Source organism: Tympanuchus pallidicinctus, unplaced genomic scaffold (assembly GCF_026119805.1).
Source record: "Tympanuchus pallidicinctus isolate F22 unplaced genomic scaffold, pur_lepc_1.0 scaffold4, whole genome shotgun sequence".
Classification (NCBI taxonomy): Eukaryota; Metazoa; Chordata; class Aves; order Galliformes; family Phasianidae; genus Tympanuchus; species Tympanuchus pallidicinctus.
The window spans coordinates 34,284,545-34,312,016 of NW_026294758.1; the positions used below are offsets into that span (position 1 = coordinate 34,284,545).

The 27,472-nt window shown below is 39.0% G+C and overlaps 1 protein-coding gene across 2 annotated transcripts in view; it reads right to left on the minus strand.

Annotated features, from left to right (window-relative positions):
- The window catches only part of NTRK2 (neurotrophic receptor tyrosine kinase 2), a 206,149-nt gene that overhangs the window by 22,730 nt on the left and 155,947 nt on the right, over positions 1–27,472 (minus strand). For both annotated transcript variants that reach the window (XM_052701545.1, XM_052701544.1), the window contains 2 exons: positions 25,260–25,432; positions 22,059–22,293 (listed from right to left, as the gene is read on the minus strand). In XM_052701545.1, the coding sequence (XP_052557505.1) occupies positions 22,059–22,293; positions 25,260–25,432 (408 nt within the window). The remainder of the gene's footprint in view (positions 1–22,058; positions 22,294–25,259; positions 25,433–27,472) is intronic.

Here is a 27,472-nt window from a genome sequence, read left to right on the forward strand (position 1 = left end):
TGCAATGTGCTGCCCAGGGAGGTGGTGGAGTTACCATCCCTTGAAGTGTTCAATAAATGATTAGACATTGTACTTAGGGACATAGTTTAGGGGGTAATACTGATGATAGATGGACAGCTGGATTGAATGATCTTGGAGGTCTTTTCCAACCTTCATGATTCTATGATTCTACGATTTTGTAGACAAGGCTCTGAGAAACCTGATCTAGCTATAGATGTCCCTGTTCATTGCAGGGGAATTGGACTAGATGACATTTAAGAGTCCCTTTCAACTCCATAGAATCAATGATTCTATGATTCCAAGAAGTATAGTTTCAGTAAAGGTAAATATGATTGTTAAGAACTAACTAATGGAAGAATCACATTAACTTTTTACTATTGCTCAAAGAATCATAGAATGGCTTGGCTTGGAAGGCACCTTAGAGATCATCTGGTTCCAACCTCCTGGCAGGGGCAGGGTTGCCAACCACTGAATCAGTCTGCTCAAAGCCCCATCCAATCTGGTCTTGAACTTCTCCAAGAAAGGGACATCCACAGCTTCTCTGGGCAGCCTATGCCAGTGCCTCAATACAGGAAGAATTTCTCATAATGCAGAATTTCTTCCTCATATTTAATCTAAACCTACCTTCTATTAGTTTAAAATAATTACATCATGCCCTATAAGTATACTCCCTGAAAAAGGGTCCCTCCACAGCTTTCCTGTAGGCTCCCTTTATGTACTGAAAGGTCGCAAAGAAGTCTCCCCAGATCCTTCTCCTCTCCAGGTTGATCAAGTCCAGCTCCCACTACCTGCCATCACAGCAGAGGTACTCCAACCCTCTGATCATCTTTATGGTGCTTCTCTGGACACACTTTAGCAGCTCCACATCCTTCTTGTGCTGGGGTCCCAGACCTGGATGCCATGCTCCAGACGGGGCCTCGTAAGGGCATAGCAAAGCAGAACAATCACCTCCCTCGCCATGATGTTCACACTTCCTTTGATACATTCTGATTCAGAAGTATCATAAGAAGAACAGTGACATCAAAACTCAACAAGGCAGCCTCCTGAAATTTTCCTTTCCAAGAAATCCAAACTGGTTTACACAAAATCTTCTTTAGATTACTTGCAGTCATCTTATTAATCTACTCAAAAGAACAAGAGTGGTCGTTCTGTTCTTTGTGAGAACTACTGATGTACTGTACTGAAAATCCTCCATCAAGCACTGAGCATTTTCACAAAACGGTACTGCTCAGATGGAGAAAAACTGAAGTGAAAGATTTTACTCTTTTTCAGCAAAACAAACCAGCCAGATGCTCCCAAAAGATTTCACAAAAGATGGAAATTTAAAACAAAATGTACTCAAGACAATTAAAAATAAAATGTGATTGACGTTCAGCACATTCTACAGCAATTTTTTTTATACCATGCATCTTTGAAACTGACTGTGAAGGGAAGATCTACAAAAGTCTGCTAGGAAAAAATCAGTGTCCACAGCCAGATGCCCCAAGAGGTAGAAGAAAACTTTGTGCTTTTGCAGGTCATCTTCCAGCAAACAGTGGCACCTGCTTGAGTATGAGGCAGCCCATACAGGGAACTTCATTGTATTTCAAGCTTTGGCCATGTGGCACGATGGCTGGAAAGAGCATGAGAAGCATGTCCCAGCACTACTCTGAATTATTTCCAGTGTCACCTCCAGAAAGAATGCAGTCCTGCAAGAATTGCTCTCTCGTCTAAAACTGTTCAATTTATTCATAGCTAAAATACTGAAAATCTGTGCTGAGAAAAGCCTTGTTTTACAGAGATTCATAGGAAAACAAACCAACAAACAATGCTTCAAACAAAATCAATAAAGCATGACTTAAAACAATTGGATACCATATAAAGCACTAAAAAGCTAAAGAGAGCAAACATATATTGGAAAGAGGATGGATTATCTAACACACAAAACAAATATAAGCAACAACAAAATTAACAATAATTAATAGGCAAATCTTTCTGAATTCACCTGGAAGGTGACATGCTGGGTAGGAATGATCAGCACTTAATAAAAGAAATCAATATCTGAAATAACACCAATATTTTACTAAGATACCTAGATTGTTTCTCTGCTAGAAATTAAGCATGTGAGCATATACGCATTATTAATCCATCTAAAACCCTCTTGCTGTCACATTGCACTGTTTATTCAGAAACATTACAAAACATTTATAAATCCTGTACAGCTGAAAAAAAAAAAAAAAAAAACCAGCTCTGACTGATGAGTAGTCAACCTACGACAAAATTGTATTCACTTAGCAGAGAAAACTAAAATAACACACCTATCAGAACAAAACAAGCAAAAAAACCCCACCAAAAACAGATTTGGCCTAGAAATTAATAAAAACACCAGTCCAACAGAAACTTGATGCTACAGGAGGAGAAAGCATGTCTCCTGGTATTGCAACCTGAGTCTACTAGAGTTCACTCTTCTGTTGCTGTGACCTCCTAGCTGCATCTTTTCTAAAATACATATTCTGCCATGTGCTGCAAGCTAAGTGGCAGCAGAAAAAATCGCTTTCTCTTCGTCTGATTTAATTTCCCCATCTCTTTCCCCCCTCTCTTGTTTTCCACTTGAATGCCACGATATCTGACTCATTATCAGATGCAAAAAAAATTGAGAAGGTCTTCATAATTTTTATCCCTGCTTTTGGCCAACAGAAAATTAGGGACTTTCCAATTTCTTTCTTTTCCAATTTCAATATTTAGCTTGCAAGGTGTGAAAACTCATCTGTAAGAGCAGGTGCATGACTTCTGTGGTACCATCCCTTGGTAGTCATGCCGCCATTCAAGCAAACCATTAAAGCAAGGGGCAGTTGCCCTTCAGCTCCTTCCAGCTGCAGCCAAATGCCTGCCACTCCATTTTCCCTGGGTCTACAGAGCAGCCAGGACACCCCTACCATCGCTAATCTCTGCAAGCACTGCCTGACACAGCAGCCCTGGCCTTGCATACTAATTGGTGCATTTAATGACTTTCTCTTGCTTTCCGTCCTGTCTGCTCCTGAGCTGCTGGCTGGGAACAGAAGAGTCTAGCTACCATGGAAACTGAGCATCCAAACACCAAGAACCTTCCTACCAAACTTTTGAGTGGTGAGGCTCAGGAATTGGATGGTTGGATGGATAGTTGAGTTGCTATAAAGGCAGAGAAATGGGAAGGAGTGATGCTGACTTTGGTGGGAATAAGACTGGAAAAGTAAGACTGTTCTGCAAAATGAGTAGGGTAAAATTATAATGAGCATAAGAAGGCAGTCACTTAGGGCAACAGATTAATCTTCTATCACAAATATTCTTCATCAAACCTTTCAAATCCACTTACAGTCGGGATCAAACATCTCAAATTTGTGCACAGGCCACATAATCAGAGGAGTTTTGAAGAATTGCATAATCACTTTCATATTTGAAGGACTGTTTGTAGCCAGCAAAATGCTGATTGTGCAAAAACTTAAGGAAGTCCCAGGCCTTTCAAAGCACAAGTTGACAGAGGATAAATCCCTGCCTAGGCAGTATAGCTGCAATCCCATGTGCAGCCTTGTAGTCTTGATTTCCCAGGCTAGCAACAAAAGTGCAGATGAACAGAAATGCAGTCTTTGTGGTATTCTGTGTGCAATGATGCTTTTCTCTGGGCAGGCGCTTACGCCATCAGTAAGAACTAACCTTTGTACAAATCTTAGTAAGATAGCAAATATATACTTTTATCTCAGATAGGATGACCATCCTTGAAACTGCTAAAGTGATGAAGTAGAGAAACTCTTAGTCACAGTGTGACAACTATACCTGCATCTGAAGATAGAAGCATCATGAAAAAACATGTAGATAATTAGCATGTCTATCTAGCCTGCAGGCAGGGAGATCAGCCCTATTTTTAACTGAACAGTTGTAGACCAGAGTAGTGTTCAAATGACAAAAGTATGTATAAAAAAGTGTCATGAACATCCCGGTGTGTACTAGCTTTGTGGAAGACATCTGGCACCCAAAAATTCCACAGCTTGGCAATAATTCAACAACTGTGTTGTCAACAACTGTCTGTGTGTGTGAGGTTGGCTTACTGCACACTGGGTAATGAATCTGCCTTTTGGACAACACCTAGTTCAGCTCCGGTACTGTGCTCAAAAATATTCCAGATCCTCATTTCTAGCTGTCTGACAAAGTAAACTACAACTTTTGTCCTCAGTTCTGCCTCCTGAGGATTCCTGGACAAATAAGAGGGATAAGAAGAATGCACACTAAAATTTGATTTAGTGCCCAAATCTCAGACTTTGAAGACCCTCACTTACTCCCAGATTACACTTACGCTTTAAGGCCAGCAACAGAGTATCTCCTCAGAAATCCATTTGTTCTAAGCAAAGTTCCCCATGATACACATATAATTTATTCATGCATGGAGCCCTCAGAGGTCAATAAAACTGGAGTGCTTCCAAAAATACACAAACAAAGAAAGCGGGGGAGAAAAAAATAAAAAATAAAAAATAAAAAAAAAAAAACCACAAAATTCTGTTCTTTTAGTAGAACATATAACATTTTAGACTGGCTCAGTGCTTTTCTATGGACTAGACAGAGCTGATTATGTCCAAGGAGACCCTCTCACATGCAAAGGGCATTACAGTGTCTATCCCAGCAAACTGAACGACCAGCTTAATGCTGGGTATTTAGTTCAGGTCCAAGTCAGAATGCACCTGCCAGGAAGAAACAAAGGCCCTGATTAGCATCCTCAGAGTCAGGGAGGTCTACTGCAGTGTAGGCTGGGGAGCACAGTAAAACAGGTGTTGAGCTTGACGACTAAGGACAGTCCAACCTGCTTCCCATAACTCATTGTTAGCAAAAGGAGATGCCTGCTTGGATTTTCACTCTCTAGATACTGTGTTTATGTTGTCTTGTGCCTGATCTTGCAGTTATGAAGCCAGCATTCCCTGAGCCTTAAAAGGACTAGTCAATTATAAATTTTGATACATAAGATCTATCACATATGAATTGCTTCTACAGCACAAATAGGTACATAAAAGATCAGGAAATGCAGAAATTAAAGGTGCTTGTAAGCCACTTGAATGAATGCAATGCAACCTAAGAGGGAAAACCATTTTACAGAGTTTGCACTTTATGTGTAATTGTCCTCTCTCAATAAATCAAGTGAAAGTGATTTTACTAAATAAGAAATAACGTTTGAAACAAAAAGTGCTAGAGGATTACAGAAAGGGAAAAACATTTTTTTTTCAAGGAAGAAGGAAAAGTTGCTGGCTAATATTATCAGGACCAAGCAGCATCCACCAAAATCTGAAAGTATGTAGGTGGGAAACTGCAGGTGTATGACTATCATTAGAAACAGCAACTATGCAGGAGAACTGATGCACTGCACATGGATAAAAACAGTCTGTTGAAGATTCTTTGAGTGGAGTGGAAAACAAAAGCTTCTTGTGAATAGGTTCCTACTCTCCCAGCCTAGGAGCAGCCTACAGGGGAGTGAGGATGCATTTTGACAAATGTAATCCGACACAATACACGTAGATTTCCAAAAAAGCTTTGATTAGGCTTTACACCATAGATTATTAAAGAAATTAAGCTGTTAAAGGGTTTAGGAAATGCCTTTTTATAGACTGAAGACTAGTTAAAGGATAAAAAAAGAGTAGAATTCGACCATCATTTCTCAGTGTAAAGAGGAGGCAGGTACTAATTCTCCTCCTGAGGTCAGCAGCATGACCAGTCAAGTTCAACAGCTTTATCAATTGGCTGGGTATGGAAGGGTACTTCCAATTAATCTGTGTTTGTGGATGATACTAAGCTCTCGGAAAGCTTTTGTGGGAATGATCTCACAGAACACAGGGAATAGGAAGCGGGTGAGCTTCAGTGTGGATAATTACCTGTATGGTAAATAGGTGTGATAACCTAGTAACATGTTTGTTCTCAGAACTACAAGCTACAGTGCAGATTGGAGATCTTGGAGTCATCTCTGACACCAACAATTTAGTAAGCAGTGGACATTTGAGCATCATCAACACAAGTATAAGACACAATTCAGCTGTGAGCAGTTCTGGTCTCTGCAGCATAGAAAGAATGCAAGTAGTTGGAAAGATGTGGAAAAGGGAACAAAAATGTCTATAAACAGATAGGAACTGGCAGGAATGTACCTGACATCCCTAGTCCTAATCCCTGCTGGCTGTGCTTCTTTTGATGTAGCCCATGATACATTTGGCTTTCTGGGCTGTGAGGGAACATTGTGGGCTCTGGATTCTGAAACAGTGTAATAAAATGCTCACAAAAATTGCTGGGACTAACACACTTTCCCTAAATAACATATCCTACAATGATGTCATAGAATTACTAGGGTAGGTAGACTTTGTCCTGTATTCTCATGATTCCCACAGCATCTTTCTTATATTAAACAATGATATAGAAAACAATCAGTTAAGGGTTTAGGATTTTTGAGTTCAGAAAATGAAATACTTTCATAGCTTAGTACCTGGGAAAAAACAAAACAAAACTCTAATTTTCATAGTCAATCAGTGAAGCACCTGTAAGAAATAAATGCGTGCTTAAGGAATTGCTTGGTATTTTCATTCTGCAACAGTTCAGACCAGGGAACATCTTGGAGCGTTTCTGTAGTCAACCCAGAAGCCATATCTTGACTCCTCATTTCTATGAGTAAACTTGGGTTCTAAGATGAAGACAATACACAGGAAAACTACTCTTCAGAATCTTCCCTTTCGAGTATCACTTTGGAAGAGGGAACAGATAGCTTACAAGCAAATGTAATTTACACTTAAGAACAGGTCCAGTCACATTTTTGAAAGGCTGAATCATTTTAATTACATGACTTGATAATATTGTTTGACAGGATCTATGTTTAATTCTGAATATTTGCTGGACTGTGCTCAGGAAATGAGGGAACTTTTTAATATTTCTACTTAATCTCATAACTCAGTGTGTGTCCACCTGCTTAGCTTCTTCTACATCTAATTTTATGCAAACAAAACAGTTCAGCAATAGGATGATTCAGATCAGCAGGAGAGCTTGCTGGTTCCTGAGATATGATAGTGACCAGGCTATCTCTGAACTGCTATATGTAGAATGGATCAGTACTGACAGCAACTGTTGGCACAGTGATTACAGTAAATATAATCACGTTGCCTCTTTCTTTCATGACTTCTGTAAGAAAAAAGGCATACATCTCATTTTGCTACATGTGGGATCCTCAGGAGAAGGATAAGCTGCTTTGGTAGGTATACAACAGGAGAGCTGTGGTGGAAAGGAAGATAGTTAACATTCCCTCGTGATATAGGAGCCTGGACTCTGCAGCACAGAATGAATGCAAGTAGTTGGAAAGACACAAAAAAGGGGAACAAAAATGTCCATAAACAGATTGGATCTGGCAGGAATGTACTTGACATCCCTAGTCCTGGGCTTTTCCCAGAAGTGTTCTGGAATGATCTGAGCAGTCACACAAGCCCAACCCTAAGCAGTGCACTGGAGAAGCACAGGTGGACACTTTACATCAGCAAGTATTCAGCAGTCCACCACCATGAAAAGAATGACGTACAGATCTGCATGTCTACACCATGCCCATGCACATGAAGGAACAAATTTTAGTGCTTACAAATCAAAATCTACTAAAAACAAATATGTATCTCTGTCTATTATTTCCAGTTCCTCAGTATGACAACTGGAAACTGCACTGATGAGCATTTTTTTATGCAGCAAAAGAGAGCATTGAAGTGAAGGCTGGAAACTGCAAGTTACAGGTTGAACGCTAGAAAAATTCTAGAAGGACAAGCAAATTTTTTGTTTTGTTTGTGTTTCATGAAGGTGGGAGATTTGCTATTCAGAGAGTAGTAATCTTTAAATAGCTGCTTGGTAATAACTATAATTTAACCTGCCTGTCCCCAGAAGTCTTCAGACTCCTTTTAAATTCTGAGTAGTTTCTCTGTAAAAGGCAAGGGATCATCCTATATAATTAAAATTACAGCTGTAGGGAGATATTCTCTGGGATTTAAATGTGAAACAAAAGCTTCATTGCCACCTTGGTACTTGTGCTTCCTGCCACTCAGGGTTCTCACTTCTTGTAATGAAGAGCAAGACTAGACCAACACACCCACATACCTACTGGAAATCAAATAATTGATCTCAGTGCTGTCGAACCCTGCCCCATAATCAGTAACAGAAGAAAGAATGAAAACATTAAGAGAATAAGGCAAAACACATCTGCCCCTTTCTAAAGTAATATATTCTATTCTAGGTCATGCAGGGAAACTTGGAGTGAAACAAAAATACCATTACCTGAAGCTGGTATATACCAGAACCTGGTATATAATCCGATGTGGAAGCCCCTACACTACATCAAAGTCCCTCTTTGCATGCAGGAACGTAGCTTTCTGATCTAAGAGGTCTTTCCCTCCACAGTATCTGAGAGACCATTTCTTCAGTGGTTACTAACTATCTCTAATTCTAATTCTCCTGCTTACATTCTCTCATAACCAGTTTATGCTCATTTTTTCCTTTGTAAACATTGTCCTTGAAATACTTTATTTTTGTTGCTGTTGTTCCTTGATGTTTATCTATCTTTTGATGCAGTTCTATAGCTCAGTCCTCCTAGACACCTCTCCAAAAAACATTTTCAATGGGAGAGTCTTGATACTTCAGTTTGGGGAAGAATTCTGTCCTCCTGACAACTAGGGAAAAATGCCCGTTTCTCAGTTGGAATATATCATTATCATAGCTTGGCTGCAGAAACACTTATACTGGTGCAGAAGAGAGAATGATGCAGGAATTATTGGTTGAGACAAGCAAAAGAGCAGGACCATCTCTCTGGACAGCACTGCTGAATTACACTGCTTAAATTGTTTCCTGAACTCTTAATTTATTGTTACAGAACAGATTCTCCATTTCTATCATTTCTGTAGGATGTTTTCTCTACATTTGCTCCAGGTTTAGCTTTCATATTTCAACTCCATTAAACACTTTGCCTATATTTTTGCATTCATCTCTGTCTTTTCAAGATCCGATGTTAAAAATCAATTTTGCTTCCAAGCCAAATTAAATCTTATTTCTGCATCATCTTGTCTATGGCAGTTTCACTTTCCCTCATTCTCTTCACATTTAAACAGTCAGGAATCTTCTCTCGTTTATTTTAATATCATTCTCAAATTGACTACCAAATGTTTTTGCATTTTTCACTGAATCCCAGTAGGACCTAGCTTGCTTTCCCTATTAGTCTTTCCTGCTTGAATGTTATTACTTTCTTCCAGCATCATTTAGGATGTGAAATCACAAAAAGTTCTGCAATCTACTGCTTCCTACTACTTCAGGAAAGGAGTATTCACTCTGCTTTTGGCTGGTCTTGAAGTCTGCATCAAGCACATCACAATTTTAGAGCTAGTGGTGTCTGCACAGTAGGCATACCTTCAGTCTCAGGCTGTATAGTGGAACTGTATAAATCTTTCTGTAAAACTCTGTTTTATTTCCCATCTTATGCAAATTTACTTATACTTAAGGCCATATTTGAAAGGCTTCTCACTGCATGCAATATAACTTTGTCTGCTCTGCAGCCTTCAAATTCTTCCTCTTCTATTTTTTGTTTTATTTTACTAACCCATGCCGATCAAAACAGAAAACAAGGTTAATATTGCGTAACAGAGAAGCATATATAATCTGGCTTAGCTCCAAAACCACCATTTAGTCCCTCTCTAAACTGCCACGGAAACATTTGTTGTTCAAAACTGTATGTTCCTCCAGGCATGATTGATGTAAAAAAACACTATGGCACGTCTATGCAAAGAGGAAGGATTTATGCAAGGTAGGTCTTACAATCACTTTCAACAGAATCCCCCTCTGCAAAAAAATTGCAGTGTTACGACTGTATATCTCGACTTGTAAGCTCCGTGTTGCAGATTCGAGTAGTATCTGTTGGCTTTCTAATGAAGGGCAAATTCACTCGCTGTGCATTGGCACTGAACTTTATTTTAACAAACTTGTTTTTCCCACACAATTACTCAATTCTAGATTCTTTTATCTAAAAGAGTTTGATATGCCATGAAACACCAGTCCTAGAATATTAGAGGATACTCAAGGAACATGGAAAAATCATTTGACTGAAAACCGCAAAATCTCGTTTTTTGTTGGTGCATTCAGAACAGAATACAAGACACACTGCCAAAATTATGACATGAAGTATTCAGCTTTATTCTGATCTCTTTTTTTTCCCCATGTCTTGTTTCCCTAAAGATGATTTAAAACTCTGCTTGCTGAATCCAAAAAGCAAACAGCTCATGCAAACGACAGAGTGCCAAGAATGCAGGACCCTGCCCTTCACTTAGTTCAAAAGCAAGAAAAATCTCCAATAAGGATTCTGCCAGTCAGCTATGCTGCACTAAGTCTCACCATCAGAAAATAACATTGGCCGCATAATGAGCTATAAAGGGACTATATGCAAAGCAGTAACTTGCAAAAATCCTGGCCCATCATTTATCCTTTCAAAGTGACGTGGGGGTGATAGGCATCTGGTAAATCAATTGGGGAGGAATCAATTTTCTCCAGGTAACATCATATTTTTATTTTATGGGATTGGGCTGAGGCAGTCTAAGAAATACAGATGACAAAAACAATATGGCAAATGATTTGTAATCGTCATGTCTGTCATTCAAGTTGCCTTTCTTTTTGTTTTTTGGTTGTGTATTTATACTGGCAGTGAAACAACTGTAAGATTGATGTGTTATCAAAGAATATCTGGCAATATTTTTAATGAACAATTCTTTCTTTATCTTCCTAACATTCTATTACCATAAAAAAAAAAAAAAAAGAGAAAGGAAATGAAAACAAGAGCAAGCTCTCTGCCATGACAGGATTTCATCCTTTCTGAATATAACATTAAATCCCGTTAAATCCAGGCTTATCGGAATGCAATCTTGCAGGTCATAAAATAATTTGAAAGAGTCCCTTTACACACCTACCTTTGAGTGGACTAAATTGTGTTACAAAAATATCTCCTAGGAGAGAATAAGACTCAGTCATATTTTATATATCAGCTGGAGGGAACAAAATAAAATATATTTTTAAAAAGGCAAAAAAAAAAAAAAAAAAAAACCAAAACCCCAAAACCCCCAAAACAGAAAAACAAGTAATAACCCCTACATTTCCAGCAAAACAGTGGTTTGTTTCACACTGTGGCATGCATGGGCTAGATCATGGGCCAATGTGATTTTTTTTTCCTTTTTTCAATACTGCACTGAACAAACAAATGAAAACAGATGTAATGTCATTAAAAATTTACAATTACTAATCGTGAAGGTAAAAATCCTGTTCCTCATGATTTCACTTCCAATTTTTCCACTGAACTAGAGCTAGACAAGTTTTCAGTCTCTAAATATGCATCACAGTCTTTCTGTCCTCTATAAAAATTGCATGCATTACAAAACTAGCAGCTTAGATCATATTCATTTTCAGTAGCAACTGAAAAAAATATGTATTTTGTGGCTAAAACCACCTCACTATTAAGGTTCCTGTATCTCTAACTATTTTTTTTTTTATACATTTTATTTTCACAATATACTGCTTTTTTTACAGAAAGTCATTATTTTTTCAGATGTAAATTTCCAGTCTTCTATCTGTTATTAAAAGCTTTCCACTATAGCTCTTCCTCAAAGTCTTGACTTCCAATCGTGTGATTATGCGAATAACTGAACTGAGATTTGTTTAAAAGCATACACATCCAGCACTGTAGAGACAAACCTGAAGAAGAGTTTCATTAGACATCAAGACCTCTTCCCGAGTATTACAGCTGACTATCTGTTAAGTTTTCCCAAAGCGTAACCACTTCTTCTACCTTGAGATAGTCTTGTTTGTGCTGAAATGGCACTTTCAAACTTTCTCAGCCTGTAGATTCAGCATCTGTTGCCATACCACCTTAGATGTTCTGGGCCAATGAAACAAAATAGGAGCAACCCTCATTCAAATAGCTACAACTAAAAGTAAACTCTTAAGTATTAAAGTAGATATGCTTCTTGAAAGCATTGCTCTGGATTGGGAACAAAAAAACTTACTTCCCACTGAAGCAGTTTTTCTTCTGTATTTACCCATCTGATGGAGACAGAAGCACTTGAGACATCATAAGCATCACTAATTTTTGTTTCATTCTGCCCTTGATATCAAATGCATTTTCCCTCACTCACATTAAATCAGGCCTTCATTTCTGCTACAGCTAGGAATTTGACTGTATTTTGTAAGAATTTTGGCTCCATTTATAAGACTACATTAATGCAAAGACAAGTAATAGCTGAAGTTTAAGTTCCTGAGCCTGACAGATGCAAAATCATCTCAGTTCTGAGGTTCTCACCTTTTGGCAAGCCTGGAAGGAGTCCTGACAACTTGTCAGAAACTTCAGTACTCTTCATGATCTCTGATATTAAACAGGCTTCTGAAAAGCATATGGGTTGCAACTATATATGTGACCTAGGTAGGTCACTCTGAAAGCAATGTTTCCTATTTATTCCCAAGCAAGTGGACATGAATTAAATGAAATACTGTTTACAAGCTGTTGTCACTTCTGTAATGCACCACCCACTGTCTCACTGTGCTCACATCCACTGTTTGGTCTCTCAAAACATTCAGCAAGTGTCAATGAATGTCAATGGATGCCACTTTTTCTGCATTGAGGAATTCAGTGACACACCTTCGCTTCATACACACTTCCATTCATACGCCTTTCTGTCAGATTGCTTCTCTTATGCCATCTGCCACACAACAACAATGTGTAACATAATATTGGTGGAAAGGTTCAACCTCTACCACCATGCCATCAAAAAAACGTAGCGTTACTTTTGGAGCAGCTCTTGTACAATATGCTGGTAAGGGGTCTGGAACACAGGCCATATGAGGAGAGGCTGAAGGAGCTGGGAATGTTCAGCCTGGAGAAGAGGAGGCTCAGGGGAGACCTCATTGCTCTCTATAACTTCCTGAAGGGAGGCTGTAGTGAGCTGGGGGTCGGCCTCTTCTCTCGTGTCATTAGTGATAGGACCAGAGGGAATGGCTTCAAGCTACGGCAGGGGAGATTCAGGCTGGACATGAGGAAGTATTACTTTTCAGAAAGGGTGGTCAGGCACTGGAATGGACTGCCCAGGGAGGTGGTGGAATCACCGAGCCTGGGGGTGTTCAAGGAAAGGCTGGATGTCGTGTTGAGGGACATGGTTTAGTGGGAGCTATTGGGAATAGGTGAACGGTTGGACTGGATGATCTTTCAGTCTTTTCCAACCTTGGTGATTCTATGATTCTATGATTCTATGATTCTATGCTCATATTGTGCTCTGTCACTGACGCCAACAGACTTAAACTGACCCATGTTGCCAAAAATGATTTCTCTTCAGTCCTCTTTTGGAGTGGAAATGTGCAGGTGCTCCATCAGATGGCAGAAGGATTCAGAAGGTAAGACCTCAGCAGCCTGCAATGCTGCAGCTGCTTCCTTTTTTCACCATTTACAGTCACCATCAGCAGCTCTTTCCTATGTGCAGCCAAACTAAGAGCCGTATTTGCAGACTCCACTTTATTATTAGTTGATGCTATCCTCTCATCTTCTCAGTCTCTCCTGTTACAGACAGTATTTCAGAATAATTATCCAAGTCTTCTTTTCTATGCTTCCTGAGTTTTGTGAGCCAAAAGAGTGCCAATTGTCCTTTGGTCTCAGACAAAAAAATGCACGTTTAGGAGAACTGCCTAGCAACTTCTCCCCTTACTGCAAGGAGGGAGCCTATTAGCATAAGAAAACCTTCCAGATGGAAGCTTGCAAAGAGTCTGCTGGGACTGGGTCTGGGAGCAGCCTTCAAAAGAGGACCCGGCTGAGCGCTGCTCCCCCTGGGTGGCCTTTCCGCGCCGCCCCACGGCCGGCGGGGCAGCCGCGCGTGGAGCACTGTGCTCTGCTCAGCCGGGAGCTGCCGCTCCAGTTTCTGACTGTGCTCACAGTGTTCCCAGAGATCTTTTTTTCTCATTTTGTTCCCACATCTTCTTTTGCTCACACTGTGTGCATCACACATCAAAGTCAACAGCTTCGGCTGCTAACCTTTGGAGTTCTGTCATTTGCTTTGCAGATTTTCTGCCAAAAGTGATGGTCTGTAGCACTACAGTACAGTATCTATTTTTCTGGATATTTACAATTGCTTTCTCACCACAGTCGCAAAATTACATTAATAGTCAGTCTGCACGAGGACTTGGTCCACAAAGCAAAACTATCAAATTCACTTCACCTTCTCTCTTCTTGTTTTGCACCAATTCTCTAAAAATGCTGCCTGCAAACTCACTTTCAAAAACCCTGGACTAAACACTGGCTCCAGTAAAACCATAGGAAAAAAACTCCCAGCAGCCACTGAACTGCAATCCAGCAAATTGTGAACAGGATTGAGATTAAGGACATGGCCCTCTGATGTGCTAAATGTCTCAGCAGTAGCCAAATCATTCCAGCACCTGCAAAGACGGCTTTATGGGGGCTGTGCTGCTACTTAGTGAAATGAGCCGACTTTCGATCAGAGTTCTGTAAAGCTTTCCAAATTGCAGTTTGGAAAGCTAATTTCAATATGTGAATCACTGCTTTCCTGCAATTTATATCCATATGTGTGGTTATTTTTAAGAATGATTCAGTTTTGTATATATAATTTTAAAAGGACTTTTAAAGTTAATGAGCATCTGCACTAAGAGCTCCTTAACAGAAAAGCTTGTGTCAGCCACCAGTGCTGCTGACTGTGTAAACTTCCTGCTATTCTATAAGCATGCATATGGATCCTAAGGCTCTTACCTCTCGCATATACCAGGAGTAATCCTCCTGAAATCCACAGAATTAAAATGCTTTAAAAGCAGTGTAGACATGAACTGAATTTCCATCCATTTGAAAACTGTAATATCTCCTTTACAATTAAAGTGGAGCCAAAGAGTAAGTTCCTCAAGTTTTTTAAAAAAGTAAAGAGGGGGAAGTTTCTGAAACTGAAAATTTCTAAAGACTTTGGTTCAGTTTTTGACTCACACAGCTCTCAAAATGTTTAATAATAGTGTTGGTCAACAGAATTTCTGTATCTCATGGGGAATATTTCTAAGTACTGCTTTGTTCCTGCACATCTCTTCTGAAGATGAACCAATTTTTATTTCTTGATATCCTGCAAGATAACTATGGCAGTGTAAATCTGTCAGGGGCAGATTTCCAAAGGAACAAGAAAAAACAAAATTCAATGACTAATCAAGTAACTGGTCACAGAAGTGAGTGCACTCTGCTCTGCTTTTCTATCAATCATTTTTCAGCTTTCTCATTATTTTTCTCTGTTTTTGTCATCTCCACATGCTTTGAACTCACAGAGCAAAGGACAGTGTGGCCCATGAGCAGTGGAGGTTTCCCAGTTGTAGATTTCATGTGAAAGGGGTCTTAAACATGGCAAAATAAAAATATGCTACAGCTTCCTAGTTAAAAAACTCACTTTCTATATCTTGCCATTAATGCTGCAAGACGAAGCTTGGTAAGAACTTGCTGTTAAACGCACCAAACTACGTGTGCTGGATATCTGATGCCCTTTCTGCTAGCACTGGTTTGGAAAACTTTCGTAGACACACCTGTAGCATCAGTGAAAATAGATAGTTACAGGACTATAAGCAAGATCAGTGAGCCTTGTGTGAAGAGAGAAAACTCTAATGGGAAGTGATTGCATCTATTATGACTAGAAAGAAAATTAACAACAACAAACAAGCAAACAATAAATAAATAAATAAATAAAAACAGTAGGGAACTACACTTGCTTGGAACAAAGCTGAATTTGGCATCCCTGCAAAACTGAATGGGTCAGGAAACTGGTGTATACAAACTTCTAAATGCAGACATAGTGGTGATTTTTATGCACAAATCTGCTCACAGTTATTTTAGTTTGAATTAAAGTTACTGCACTGACTTAAAGAGAACTAGTTCAGATTTATGTCTCTGTAGCTGGCCCATTATTTCCTTTATTGTTTCTAGTTGCATGAAATCATCTGTGCATGTCCTCGAGGGCTGCTGGAACCCTCTGTCCTCCCCAGCACTACACATGATGCAATGAGCCTCTGACGGAGGAGGAAAGCTAAAAAGTCCATGTAGGGAAGCAGATAATTTCCTTTTGAGCAATGGATGCAAAAATAGCAGCTAATAAAAAGCCTTCAAACTGTGCCTTCAAACAGTGACAATTCAATACACACACCTACGAGGATGCCTTGACAAGCTGCTTGACTTCTCAGTAACTCTTTCTTGTTTTCTTTAGTGCAGCCTCCTTCAAACTCCCACATGCAGGTATTCAGCTCTGTAGTGACAGCTGAGACCTGCAGGTGTTTGCTGTTGCTGCCCTTTCAGAATAGACAAACACTTCTTCCTCACTGTAAACATTTGTATGGTGGTGCTTGCCTGGCTAGTTATAGCCCAAATAATGATGAACCAGCCTTTTCTTTTTTTAGTTGCTTGCTATCATGCATTAATTCTCTTTGTAAATAGTCATTTGGAACTGGAAATAGCTTACGTGAAATCACTCTGGTGATTATTTTACTAGCATTATCTTTTAGCAAATGTTTCATATAGAGAGTCACCAGAAAAATATATTATGCAGTTGCCAGAAATACAGCATTTCACAGTATTAAGCATTTGGCTCGCATGCGAAGGAAGGACTGCGCCTAGCAGGCAAGATGCTTCTCACCATTTCAGTACTCTAATACTAATGTTACTTTACTGGCTTCAGTGACTGACTGAGTGACAGCAAAGATCAGAATTGTGCTTACTTGCCAGGGGCTGTAATACTCCCAGGGTCAAGAAGTTATCTAAAAAGAGATTTTGACCTTTCTGTGCAGATAGAAGGTCTGAAAGCCGGGTATTTTTAAAGTTAGTTTAGAATATCAAACTGTGTAATTTTTAGTTTTTTTGGAAGTCTTCCTGGGAGGCTAAGAAACATAGTTAACTTCTCACATCTTAACTAAAAGTGCATGTGATCTCTATGTTTAGAACAGATATCCTTTTCCAAAATATTCATTTGACATTAAATAGAAGTGATCAAGAAATAAAACATTAAGAAATAGAGCCACAATCATCTAGAAAATTTACTTACAAATCTTTCTCACTCCCTCAGCAGTTTATTTTTTGGTCCCATGACTCTGTTTCTCTAGTTCTTTACTCAACACCAAATTAGAAAAGACCTGAATTTTAATTTTAAAAGAATTAAATAAAAAGCAGCCCCCAAAGAATCTAAAAATAAATGAGAGACAGCAGTCTCTCTTAACCACCAGAGGAACAAAATGTGCCAGCATGAACTGTAAAGTCACTCACTTAGGGACTGAAACCAAAAACCCCAGAAAAGAGGATGTTCTTCATTTGGAAGCCGTAGAACATAAGAGTAGCCCAGAGCACTGTTTGACAATACAGTGACTGTGTGCCAATAAGACACAGGCTATGTGACTTCAGGATGTACCATACAGTGCATTTTCATTAGAGACAGGGAAATACCTCTGATCTAAGAACAGGCAAAACCTCACTTGGAAAATAATACCCACAGTTCTATGATGTCTGAACCAGAAAGAGATATTTTCACATGCTGAAAGATGCGGGAGGAGGCTTCTAGAAGAAGTAAAATGAAGAATGTTTTCTCCTGACAGTGTGCATTGTTTAACCTTCCAAGTCAGTCTGGGACGGAACAGGATTACTTCATCTAAATACAATTGAGATGTTAAAGCTGGGAAAGAAGAATTTTCTCTGTTGGAGAATTATGTGATCAAGTTGGTGTACAGTGATCATGAGTTAATCTAGGCTATTGATTAAGAAGAAAATTTGCAAACATTAGAAGGATGAGGTTGTGGAACAGCCTTCCAGGGAAGGCCTCGGCAGCAATATCCTGCTTATTTTCAACACCAACCTTTAGAAAATTAATGGGAAGTGCTGTATAACAGGACAAGAGTGTTCTAGGAGTCAAAAGTTCAAACTTCAAAGACAAAAGACTGTTACTGTTGATAAATCTGAAAGCCATCTGAAAAGAAGCTTATCAATGTTATGCAGGCTTCATCATGTTTACGTATTTAACTAAATTCTTCAGGATTTGCATTGGTCTCCTACATTTTAGTTTTGCCCCTTTTTGCATTTTTGGTCTCTCTTAAGCTCTATTCCCATACTGCCCTGAGGCACTGAGGACAGAGGATGCACAAAAGCACCATATTGGGCCAGATGTACTCCAAGGGACATCACACAATCCCAATAAAGTCAGGTGGGTGCAGCTGGTTTGACCACTCATACCATCATACAGCTTACTTGAGAGAAGGTAATTCTCACTGAGGCAGACAAACAGATTGGTATCACCATCTGTTATGTGTCAGGTATGACCAACTTTGTAGGACCTCAGAAATTTTTGTCAAAAGAATTTCTATTTCAAGGCCTAGCACACTACTGATACTCTTGACATATCTTTCTTTTTTGCCTTGGCAGATTGGAATTTTCATGAGATTTGGTGCTAAAAGCATTAATGAGTTTCAGAATTTTCCATGTGGTTTAGGGAAGTCTGATGTTCCTGTGGCTTCTCTTGCCCTTAACACCTAATGTATAGCTTTCTGCCAGAGGAAAGGAAGGCTTTGACTCAGTAACTTACGCTGACTCTTACAAATCTATATGCTTCCCTCTTTTTAAATAGCAAGGGGACAACAACAAACATGGTATGAGATACACTGAAGATATTAAACAGATAGTAGGTCACTGGAATTCATACTCAAACACAGTCTCTTGGGTTCTTCTGCCTCGTCCACACTAGAAGTTGAAGTAACTAAAGTGAGACATCTAATCCTCCCTGTGCCTTTTGGACAAGTTAGGCCTAAAAGAAGGTGGAAACATTGCTACTAGTCCCTGGCTTCCAACAGATCCTTGTGTGGTTTGAAAAGTGGAGGCATGGAGTCCTTATTTTCTCAGCTGCTTCTTGGACTGTTGCATAAAGACAAGTTAGTTATACAATAGCTAGATAGTGATTACACAACTTAGCTCCATAAATCTAAATCAGGATCAGAGTTTCTATTCTGCACTGGACAGACAAAACAATGCGGAGGGGCAAAATTCTGATCCTAATGAAGTTAATGACAAAACTCTTGCTTAGTTCTGTGAGATCACAGTTTCATGCAAAATCTAAACAGGCTGGGTATTTAAAGCACATCTCTGTTAAGTTTTTCCAAGTACTGATGTGAGTTTCCTTTTTTGCTTTCTTTAAAAAACATAAAACAAACAAACAAAAATAATATTTTAAGACTAAATACTAAGCAGTGTCTGCAAACTTGGCCTGTATGCCTGGAAAAGTCCTGAAGTACTCTCTCCGAGTTCAAGAAAACATACTAGCAAAATGTCCTTTCCCATGTTTCTGTGTCGGTACTTTAAGCCACAAAGGCTGCTGATGAGTCACATTATTTGGGTGTCAGAGAAAGAAGGGAAAATCTGACTTGTGGTGGTTACGTGTCCAAACAACAAAAAAACAGACACCAACAAAACAAATCAAAGCCCCAGACCTAAAATCAGCAAGTAAACAATGCCATGAAACAGTGCACTGTGATACAAGAACTACTGCTGTTTGTCACACAGATGAAACTAATTATTTGCCAGTTGGATTAGTTTGACCTGGAGTAGATGGCACTGTGGGAGAAGAAAAGGTCACTGCAATTTCTTTAAGTACCCATGCTCATTCTGGTCTGACTTCTGAAGACTACTGCTGTTTCATTGAATGTTAGCACATATATCAGGGTTCCCTTTACCCTCGAGATTCCTATCTGATGAAAAACAAAAGGGAAAAAAGGAAGAGAGGAGGTAAAAGAAAGTTTATGCAATTAGCATTGCACATAGCATACATTCCCAGCCCAAGGGTTACTTCTCTCACTTTTGTCCCTGAAGTGTCTTTTTACAGCTGAGTTGATTCAGTGTAGAGTGTCATTAACAATCTGATGGTGAAGAAGTATTGGTGACCATCCTTATCTTACAAAGGCAAACTATAAATAAGCATCTTGGGAAAATCCAGCAACCTGACAAGGTTGGTAGGATCCCAGTAAACTAATTCCAGTGCATTAATACACACAAACACCAAACCATTTCCCATGGGGCTTTTGGAGTTGTATAAAACCTTCCAGTAAGCATTAGATGGATCTCTCAAGGTTGGGGAAGAATTGCTTCTGTGTATATGATTAAGTGTGAACAGTTAAAACAGACTTGGTATAAACAAATAGGTATGTTCAGTCAATGCAATTCCAGTGTCATCACTGATGATTTTATTTCTTAGGTCCGTCATAGATTAATTCTCCGGGCAACAATCTGAAAAGTCATCATTCAGCTTCTGACTAGCCCACATATGGCTGGCCCAAGGAGGGCTGTTCATAATCTCAAAGGCTCAGCTGTGTCTTCCAGCTTTTATCAGTCCAAAATAGAGTGGCAGAGTGGGCTGTGGTTCTGTCTCTCCTCCACACTAACTAAATGTGAGGTGATGGGGAAACGGTCCTTCTTGGTTTTTTTACTGTGCCAAACAAATGACTATACAAATCTATATTTTCATTCAGCCCCTCTGACATTTGTCTACCTCATCCTCCCTTCAGCCACATTTGTGTCTTTTTACTAATACCTCTTCCCAATCTTGTTTTCTTTCCTTAATGAACTGACTTACTTAGAACATCTCACATCCATTATATCACCCTCATCACACACCGTCCTGTTTCTTCTTTCTTTCTTCCTGAACAACAATGGTTTTCCCTTGGCCTCAGAAGACTGACAAAATAATGAGGGAGAGAGAATAAAGAGTGTGACTCTGAAAATGAAGCAATGGAAAAATACAGAGTTTCACTTGAATGAGGTGCTTTGAAAGGCACTCAATGACTTCCAGGTTACTTAGAACTTCCCCATGTCATGGCTCAGGTAGGACAAAATTCTGCTCTCGTTGTAAACTTCTGCTCCATTGTGTAGAAGCTTTGTTTGAGTGCTTGTGTGTAGGACTCAAGGATTAACAGAGGGATGAGCAGTGAAGAAGACACTGCTCAGTACACTATGATATGCTTGTGCCAAATCTCAGCTGCCTCTAGGAAGCACAGATGATTACCTATCTTCTATCCTTTTCTGCATGTAGTTTTTCCATGGCAAGAGTTACTTTCTCTTTCTCTCTCCCTCTCTCTCTCTCTTTTTTTTTTTTTTCCAGAATTCAAAACAAAGCAAAACATTTATCACTCAAAAAATGCTGCCTTTATCTGTTACTGCTAAGCTTGAGCATTCATTCTTAAGTGTAATGATGAAGATGGTAAGTGAACCCAATCTTGCTCGAATACGGAACAGAGGCATGTCCTCAGCCACAGCAAGTACAGTTCACTCTTCAAATGCAAATCAAGAAAACCTAGCCTTTGGTGCTCACTGGTGTCCTTGAAAAAACAAATAGATCCAGTGATTACAATTCTGTATATTTTTCCAAGTCCTGAAATGATATCATGCTTGTTTTATGTACACCAAGTAGTTTGAGGTGCCAAGTTTACAAAATAACAAAATATAAGAGAAATCTGGTTTGTATGTTTACTAATTACTATGTTTGCCTTTTGAAAGAAGAAACAAAGAACAGAGAAGACATTCCTCAGCTGTTAGATAAAGCAACAAACACTTATGTCTACCTTCCTCTGTCCTGTCAAGCATCATCTGGACATCAAGGCAATCTCCTTTCAGGCATCCCACAAACAATGGCACAGAAGTGGCATTGTCCTTCTACGGACACCAGCACAATTAGAGTGGATAAGGAGGAGACCTTTATTTTATCTAAGAAGAATTCACTGATAACAAGTGATGTGAGAAGCAGAGCATGTACTTAAAGATTAATAGTAGCTTATCTTACAGGATACAAGTCCAGCATTCACAAACTAACAGCTAGGCCATAGATTGCCTTCTGTAAGCCATGAAAACCTGATAGCCTCTGTTCCATTCATGAAGTCACACATGTGGGAGCAAACAGCAAATGCTGCCAACTACACGACTTGAATTATAGCAAGTATATCACTATGGTAAGCTGGACCTCAGTTGCTAGCACTTACAGCAGTTCACTTACCCTGTAGTAGTCTGTGCTATACACATCTCTAGACATCCCAAAATCCCCAATCTTCACCAGCAGGTTCTCACCAACCAGGCAATTCCGGGTAGCAAGGTCCCGATGCACGAAGTGCTGTGATGCCAGGTAAACCATACCAGCTGCAATCTGCTGGGCAATATGAAGCATCTGGGACTGTGTCAGCTCAGCTGGTCGGTTGCCTTCTGCCATCAGTACTGCGTCTGGACCATGTGCCCTGCAACAAAATGCAAGCCGATTTAGTGACAGGCCACTTCTGAGATATAGAGGTGAAAAGCATTAGTGATCCTAAAACCAGAGAAGTGACTTACTCAAGTAAAAGAATAAAAACTGTTACAGATTCATTGGTATAATAGCAAGAATTTGTGTCTTGTTTTTTTTCACTTACTGTTTTCTATCACTTAGAGAAAGACAGGTGATTTGAAGAGAATTATACAACAGGTATATATATTGTTCATAAGGAGATTGGTTCACAGCAACAACCCCCTGTCTCAAACAACAACCTCTTTCATGTTACATCCTTGTAACTTTAAGAAATAGTTATCAGCATTCCTGCACTATAAGCATCGCTAACCAATCCCTGGCCAGTTAATGAGGCAAACATACCTCATTTAATGCAATTTATAATCTTCTGAATAACACTTTCCATCCATTCTTCCCTTCTGGGTTTTCAGAAACCTTTTTAATTCCATTCCTGCAGACTACTCTTTCCAAGAGATCACCTCAGCTATTTTGGAAAAATATTCTACAACCAGTTTTAATTTTCTCTCAGAAGTCCTTCCTTCCTCCAAAGGAGAGTTTCAGAGAATCGCATTTCTAATCAATAGAGGTGAGACCTTAATTTATCCCTAAGAGAAGGGCATAGGAGTTTGGAAAAGAGGTGCAAATTAATCAAAATCTATGAGATAAAATCTGACATTACCTATTAGAAATGCGTTATTAAAATTGCCCCAAGGGAAGAACTTCAAGAGCAGAGTGACAGATGTGAGAAAGAAATGAAAGAAGGTACATAGCATGGCTGGCATTGCATCTGTTACCAGGTAAAGAACTTAACATCAGTTTCTTTGCCACAGGGTGTACCTAGCCACTGATTTGGTTTGAGTAAGAGAAATAACCAGAAAGACATGAAGGCTCCTACAAATACCCAGAGAAAATTTTTATCAAAAAGCATTGTACCCATTAATTGAGCTGATTTTTACTAATGACTGCTCTCAGATATGAAGCTCCAAATCACTAAATTAGAGAGCTCTACAGTTTTTGTTCGCTTCCTTGGTCTGTATGTAATGAAACTTTGGGATTATTTTTAACATTCCGTCTGTTTTTCTTTTACTTGTGATGTGGTCTGTAAATTAGGTGCTCCTCTGTGTCTGCAGCAGCCAGTAACATTCCTTGGATCCACATTAGCGTCCACTGCCCAGAAAAGCACTGGGCAGGAATGACTTCGAGGCAGTGGACCTAAATCTGAAACAGCCTTTGGCTGCGCACAGACAGCAAGGCTAATTTGGGTTACATTTCAGATTCATTTTCCCTATCAGCCTTTGGTGGCGCTGTACGGTAAGAAATACAGGCTGTTACAGCCAGCGTATCGCTCACCTCTCATCTGCAGCACAAGCTGCATCAGATGTGAAAGGAATGACAAATTGCAGCTTAGGTTAAACAGCTTGTCCCAGCATAATCATTTTACATTCTAAAGACCAGGACTGATTAATAATTAAAAAAAAAAAAAAAAAAAAAAAAAAAAAAAGAAAAAAGAAGGAGTGAAGACCTAATGGGGGAAATATATTGACTTTTAAACTACCTGTCTGTACAACAATTCTATGACAGTTAGAAGGTAAGAAAAGGTCAACAGAAAAAAATCAAAGAATAAGTATTTCTTCTAATGACAATGAATCAGCAGCAAATCTGGCTTCCTCTAATGGAAATTCAGTGCTCTGAAAAAGTATTGGGCTGGCATCTTTGGAAACTGCAGTCTTCTTATCCACGGCAGAGGTCCAAACAGGCAAATGTAAATGCACCGACACTGCTCTCACAATACACTTCAATCCTTTGCCAAAGAGACAATCAGTCTGGGAAAAGTAGTATTTGCTCTGCATCCCCAGTTCAAGATCTGGTCTCTGCCAGCCCCAGCAGCCTTTCCAGTAACGGAGGTTGCTAGTTGATGTCATTTGCTTTTATACACTGTGGCTGTTTGTTCATTGGAGATTAGAAGGACAGCAAACTCACTTCACAAAGGCTAAAAAAAATGGTGACACAAGCAGTCACTAGCAATTTCATAAGACAAAAAACCTGAACCATTTAAAGGGACATTAGTTTGATTGTTTTGCTGCTTTGTCAAAAGCATGCATTAAAGGAACATCTTTCCAAAATGGTGGTGCTCCTACCACAAGAGATCTCAGTACAGTGAAACGTTTTTTTGATATTCTGTGATGGAAACGACATAGAAGACCTTGAAAGAACAGTCCCTTATGCAAATGTTTTTATGTAGGAGCACAAGCTGTCTCCTAGCTTCTTATTTTTATGTTAGTGAATACACACTGGTGGAAATGGCACATACACAAGGCCAGTGTTCAAAGCTTGCTGATTCATGAGTTAGTTATTATTCTGAACCTTAGGTATCATCTACATATCTATGACTTCTTTACTGCCAAATTTTAATCTGTGATGTGCATTCTTCAACAGCTTTATGAAACAAAGCTGTACTCCAGAGCCCAAGATTCAGCATTTTACACTGCACTGAAGTTTTCATGGCTCACAGTTTTCTTGCCACAGACTAATGGCACTCATATCAAAACACTGGGAGGAGGGACGAGAAAAGAGGATACGTTTCTGAAGCTTTTAGATGCCTACAGTTAGTGATAGGTGTTAAGTGGGATCTTTCAAAGTGCTATCAGAAAACAGTTCCTATCACAAGCTTTATAACCAAACATTTTAGAATACACTGAAATACATCTTGCTTGGTTTCAGTTTTTTTGGTGCAAAGTTTTAGGCTTAGCATTAAGCTGAGGCATTTCCAAATGTGCCGGAAAACAATGAGCTCCATACCACAGTACACATAATGACTGTTACACAGATTTGTACTTTTTGGTGTTTGCATTTTTCTCAGGAGTTAAATTGGCATTAAATACCAGTAGCTTCCTTCACTGCCCAATTCTGGCTCTCTAGTACAATACGTGATTAATTTACCTGAGGAATTTGTTCAGATCTCCATGCTTCATGTACTCAAAGACCATGATGAGTGGATCACCCTCGACACAGACACCATAGAACTTGACGATGTGCTCATGTTGCAAGTTAGTCAGCAGCTCTGCCTCACGGTGAAAGTCCTTGCGGGCATTGTCGCTGGCATCCTTCAAAGTCTAGTGGAGAAAATGAGAATGTTAAGAAGGAGACATGTTCACAGAAAGTAGTGAACATGTGGGATGGCATTGTAAGGGTAAGATAAGGACACTGCTTGTAAAGGATGGAAGAGTTATATTCTTAGTAACATTTTCGAAATGCAGATGTGACGTCTACATGCATTTAAATAAAAGCAGTAAAGTACACTTTTTGTTCCTCTGCCCCATGTCATCCCAAACAACACTGTTTATAAGAAGATGTAGGAATACTCAGTCTTGCTTTTCCAAATACAGGAAAAAAAAAGCCTTATCAAAAAAATACACTAGTACCCGGCTGATTCATATCGTTTAGCATTTAGTTAGGCAAAATCCCAGTATCTTGTTGGTATTTGCCTCTGGTTTATGTTCCTCCCAATAAAGCTTTGCTTGCATAAAATACTTAGTAGGAACGTAGATGCACTTCTTACGTATCAATGGCATTGTTGCTATTGATGTTGGTCCCTGTGTGTGCTATATATTAGGCTATATATTAGGCAGATTTGTAGAAGGGAGATCAGATCATATATCCAAAGACCTCTGAAATTCAGTGAATGTATTTGCATGACTAAGATTAACCATATTATAAGTAACTGAAGGTTCAATCTCAAACTGATAGAGAGTAAGTAGGAGCAAAAAAGAATGCTTCCATGTCTATTTTTACTTTCCCCCCTTTTATTTATAGAACTCCAAAATCCTGAATATTTTCATTTTGAATGACATATATCAATGCTGGTTCAAATAGTAGTTTAAACTTTGTATAATGAAATAATGATAATTTACCGCTGCACATAAGCAGTTTCAGATCTCTTCTAGCATGGAAACACTTTCATGCATGAAAATAAAAGGAAATTCTGGCACCAATTAAGTTAGGAATAATCATAGTTGACAATAAACCACTACTGTGCTCTACCTTCAGGGATTTTGCTATATTATTTCAAACAATATTTTAAAAACACTGTGCGAACATTAGCATGTTACCAACGTTCATAATCTATTATTCACAAAAACTGAAGGCTGGGCTCTGAACCTCTGTACTTTAACTACATGCACACTTTAAACAAAGGAAGGTAAGACAAAACTAACAACATCACCTTAACTTATGATGGTTTTCGCTGGTTATCCAGCCACGTTGTTTTCTACTTTGAATTCGTAAACATAATGTGAACCAAACATTCACGTCAGAACAGATATAGATTGATTCTGTGTAGTCATTATACCAACAATCCCAGTTTCTTGTTATTTATATTCATGTTGTTGTGTTGTTTTTTTTTTTTTCCCCACAGTTTTTCTTCAGTATATACATTTCAGACCATTCTTTCAGTATTAAACATATGTATGTTTATGCATATGAGGGATTAGGGACTAAAAAAAGACTGTCAGAAAACCTTTGCTTTATTTCTGAAATGGCAACCATAGGTCTCAAAACAGAACAACTAAGGTGACAACGTGAAAGAGAAACTGACTGGACATTTGTTAGATTCAGGGGCTATTCCTTGTAAATTTCAGGCTTTGGGGATCCCAAGGGCAACAGTAGCCTGCCATGCCACAAATGACACTTCTCTGAGGGACTCATTTATCAGTTTAATCTGTCTTCAGGCATAAAACCCTTCTTCCACAAATTTTACTAATAATGATGCAAGGTTTTGGATCACCATACCTTCACAAGCTATTACATATTAGCATAAAAAACCGTATCATCTAAGATCGATATCGAGTTTGCTCCTCAAATATACACATACAGATACCATATACAGATCAAATGAGGAATGAAACTGAAATGTCTTTCAATTGTTCCAGGCTCTAGGATGGTGCCTGAACATGATGCAGGCACAAACTCACAGTCCAACTTATGATGAAATCAATGAGAATAATTCTATTGTCAATTGAGTCTCCTCCATGGCGGTTTCATGTATAATGCGATATAATTGCATGTTGGATTAGATGTCTTCCCAGCAAGAGAAATAAAAAAAACAATTCATATTAAAAACATTTAAAAATAATAGCTATGTAGGGAAAAAAAAA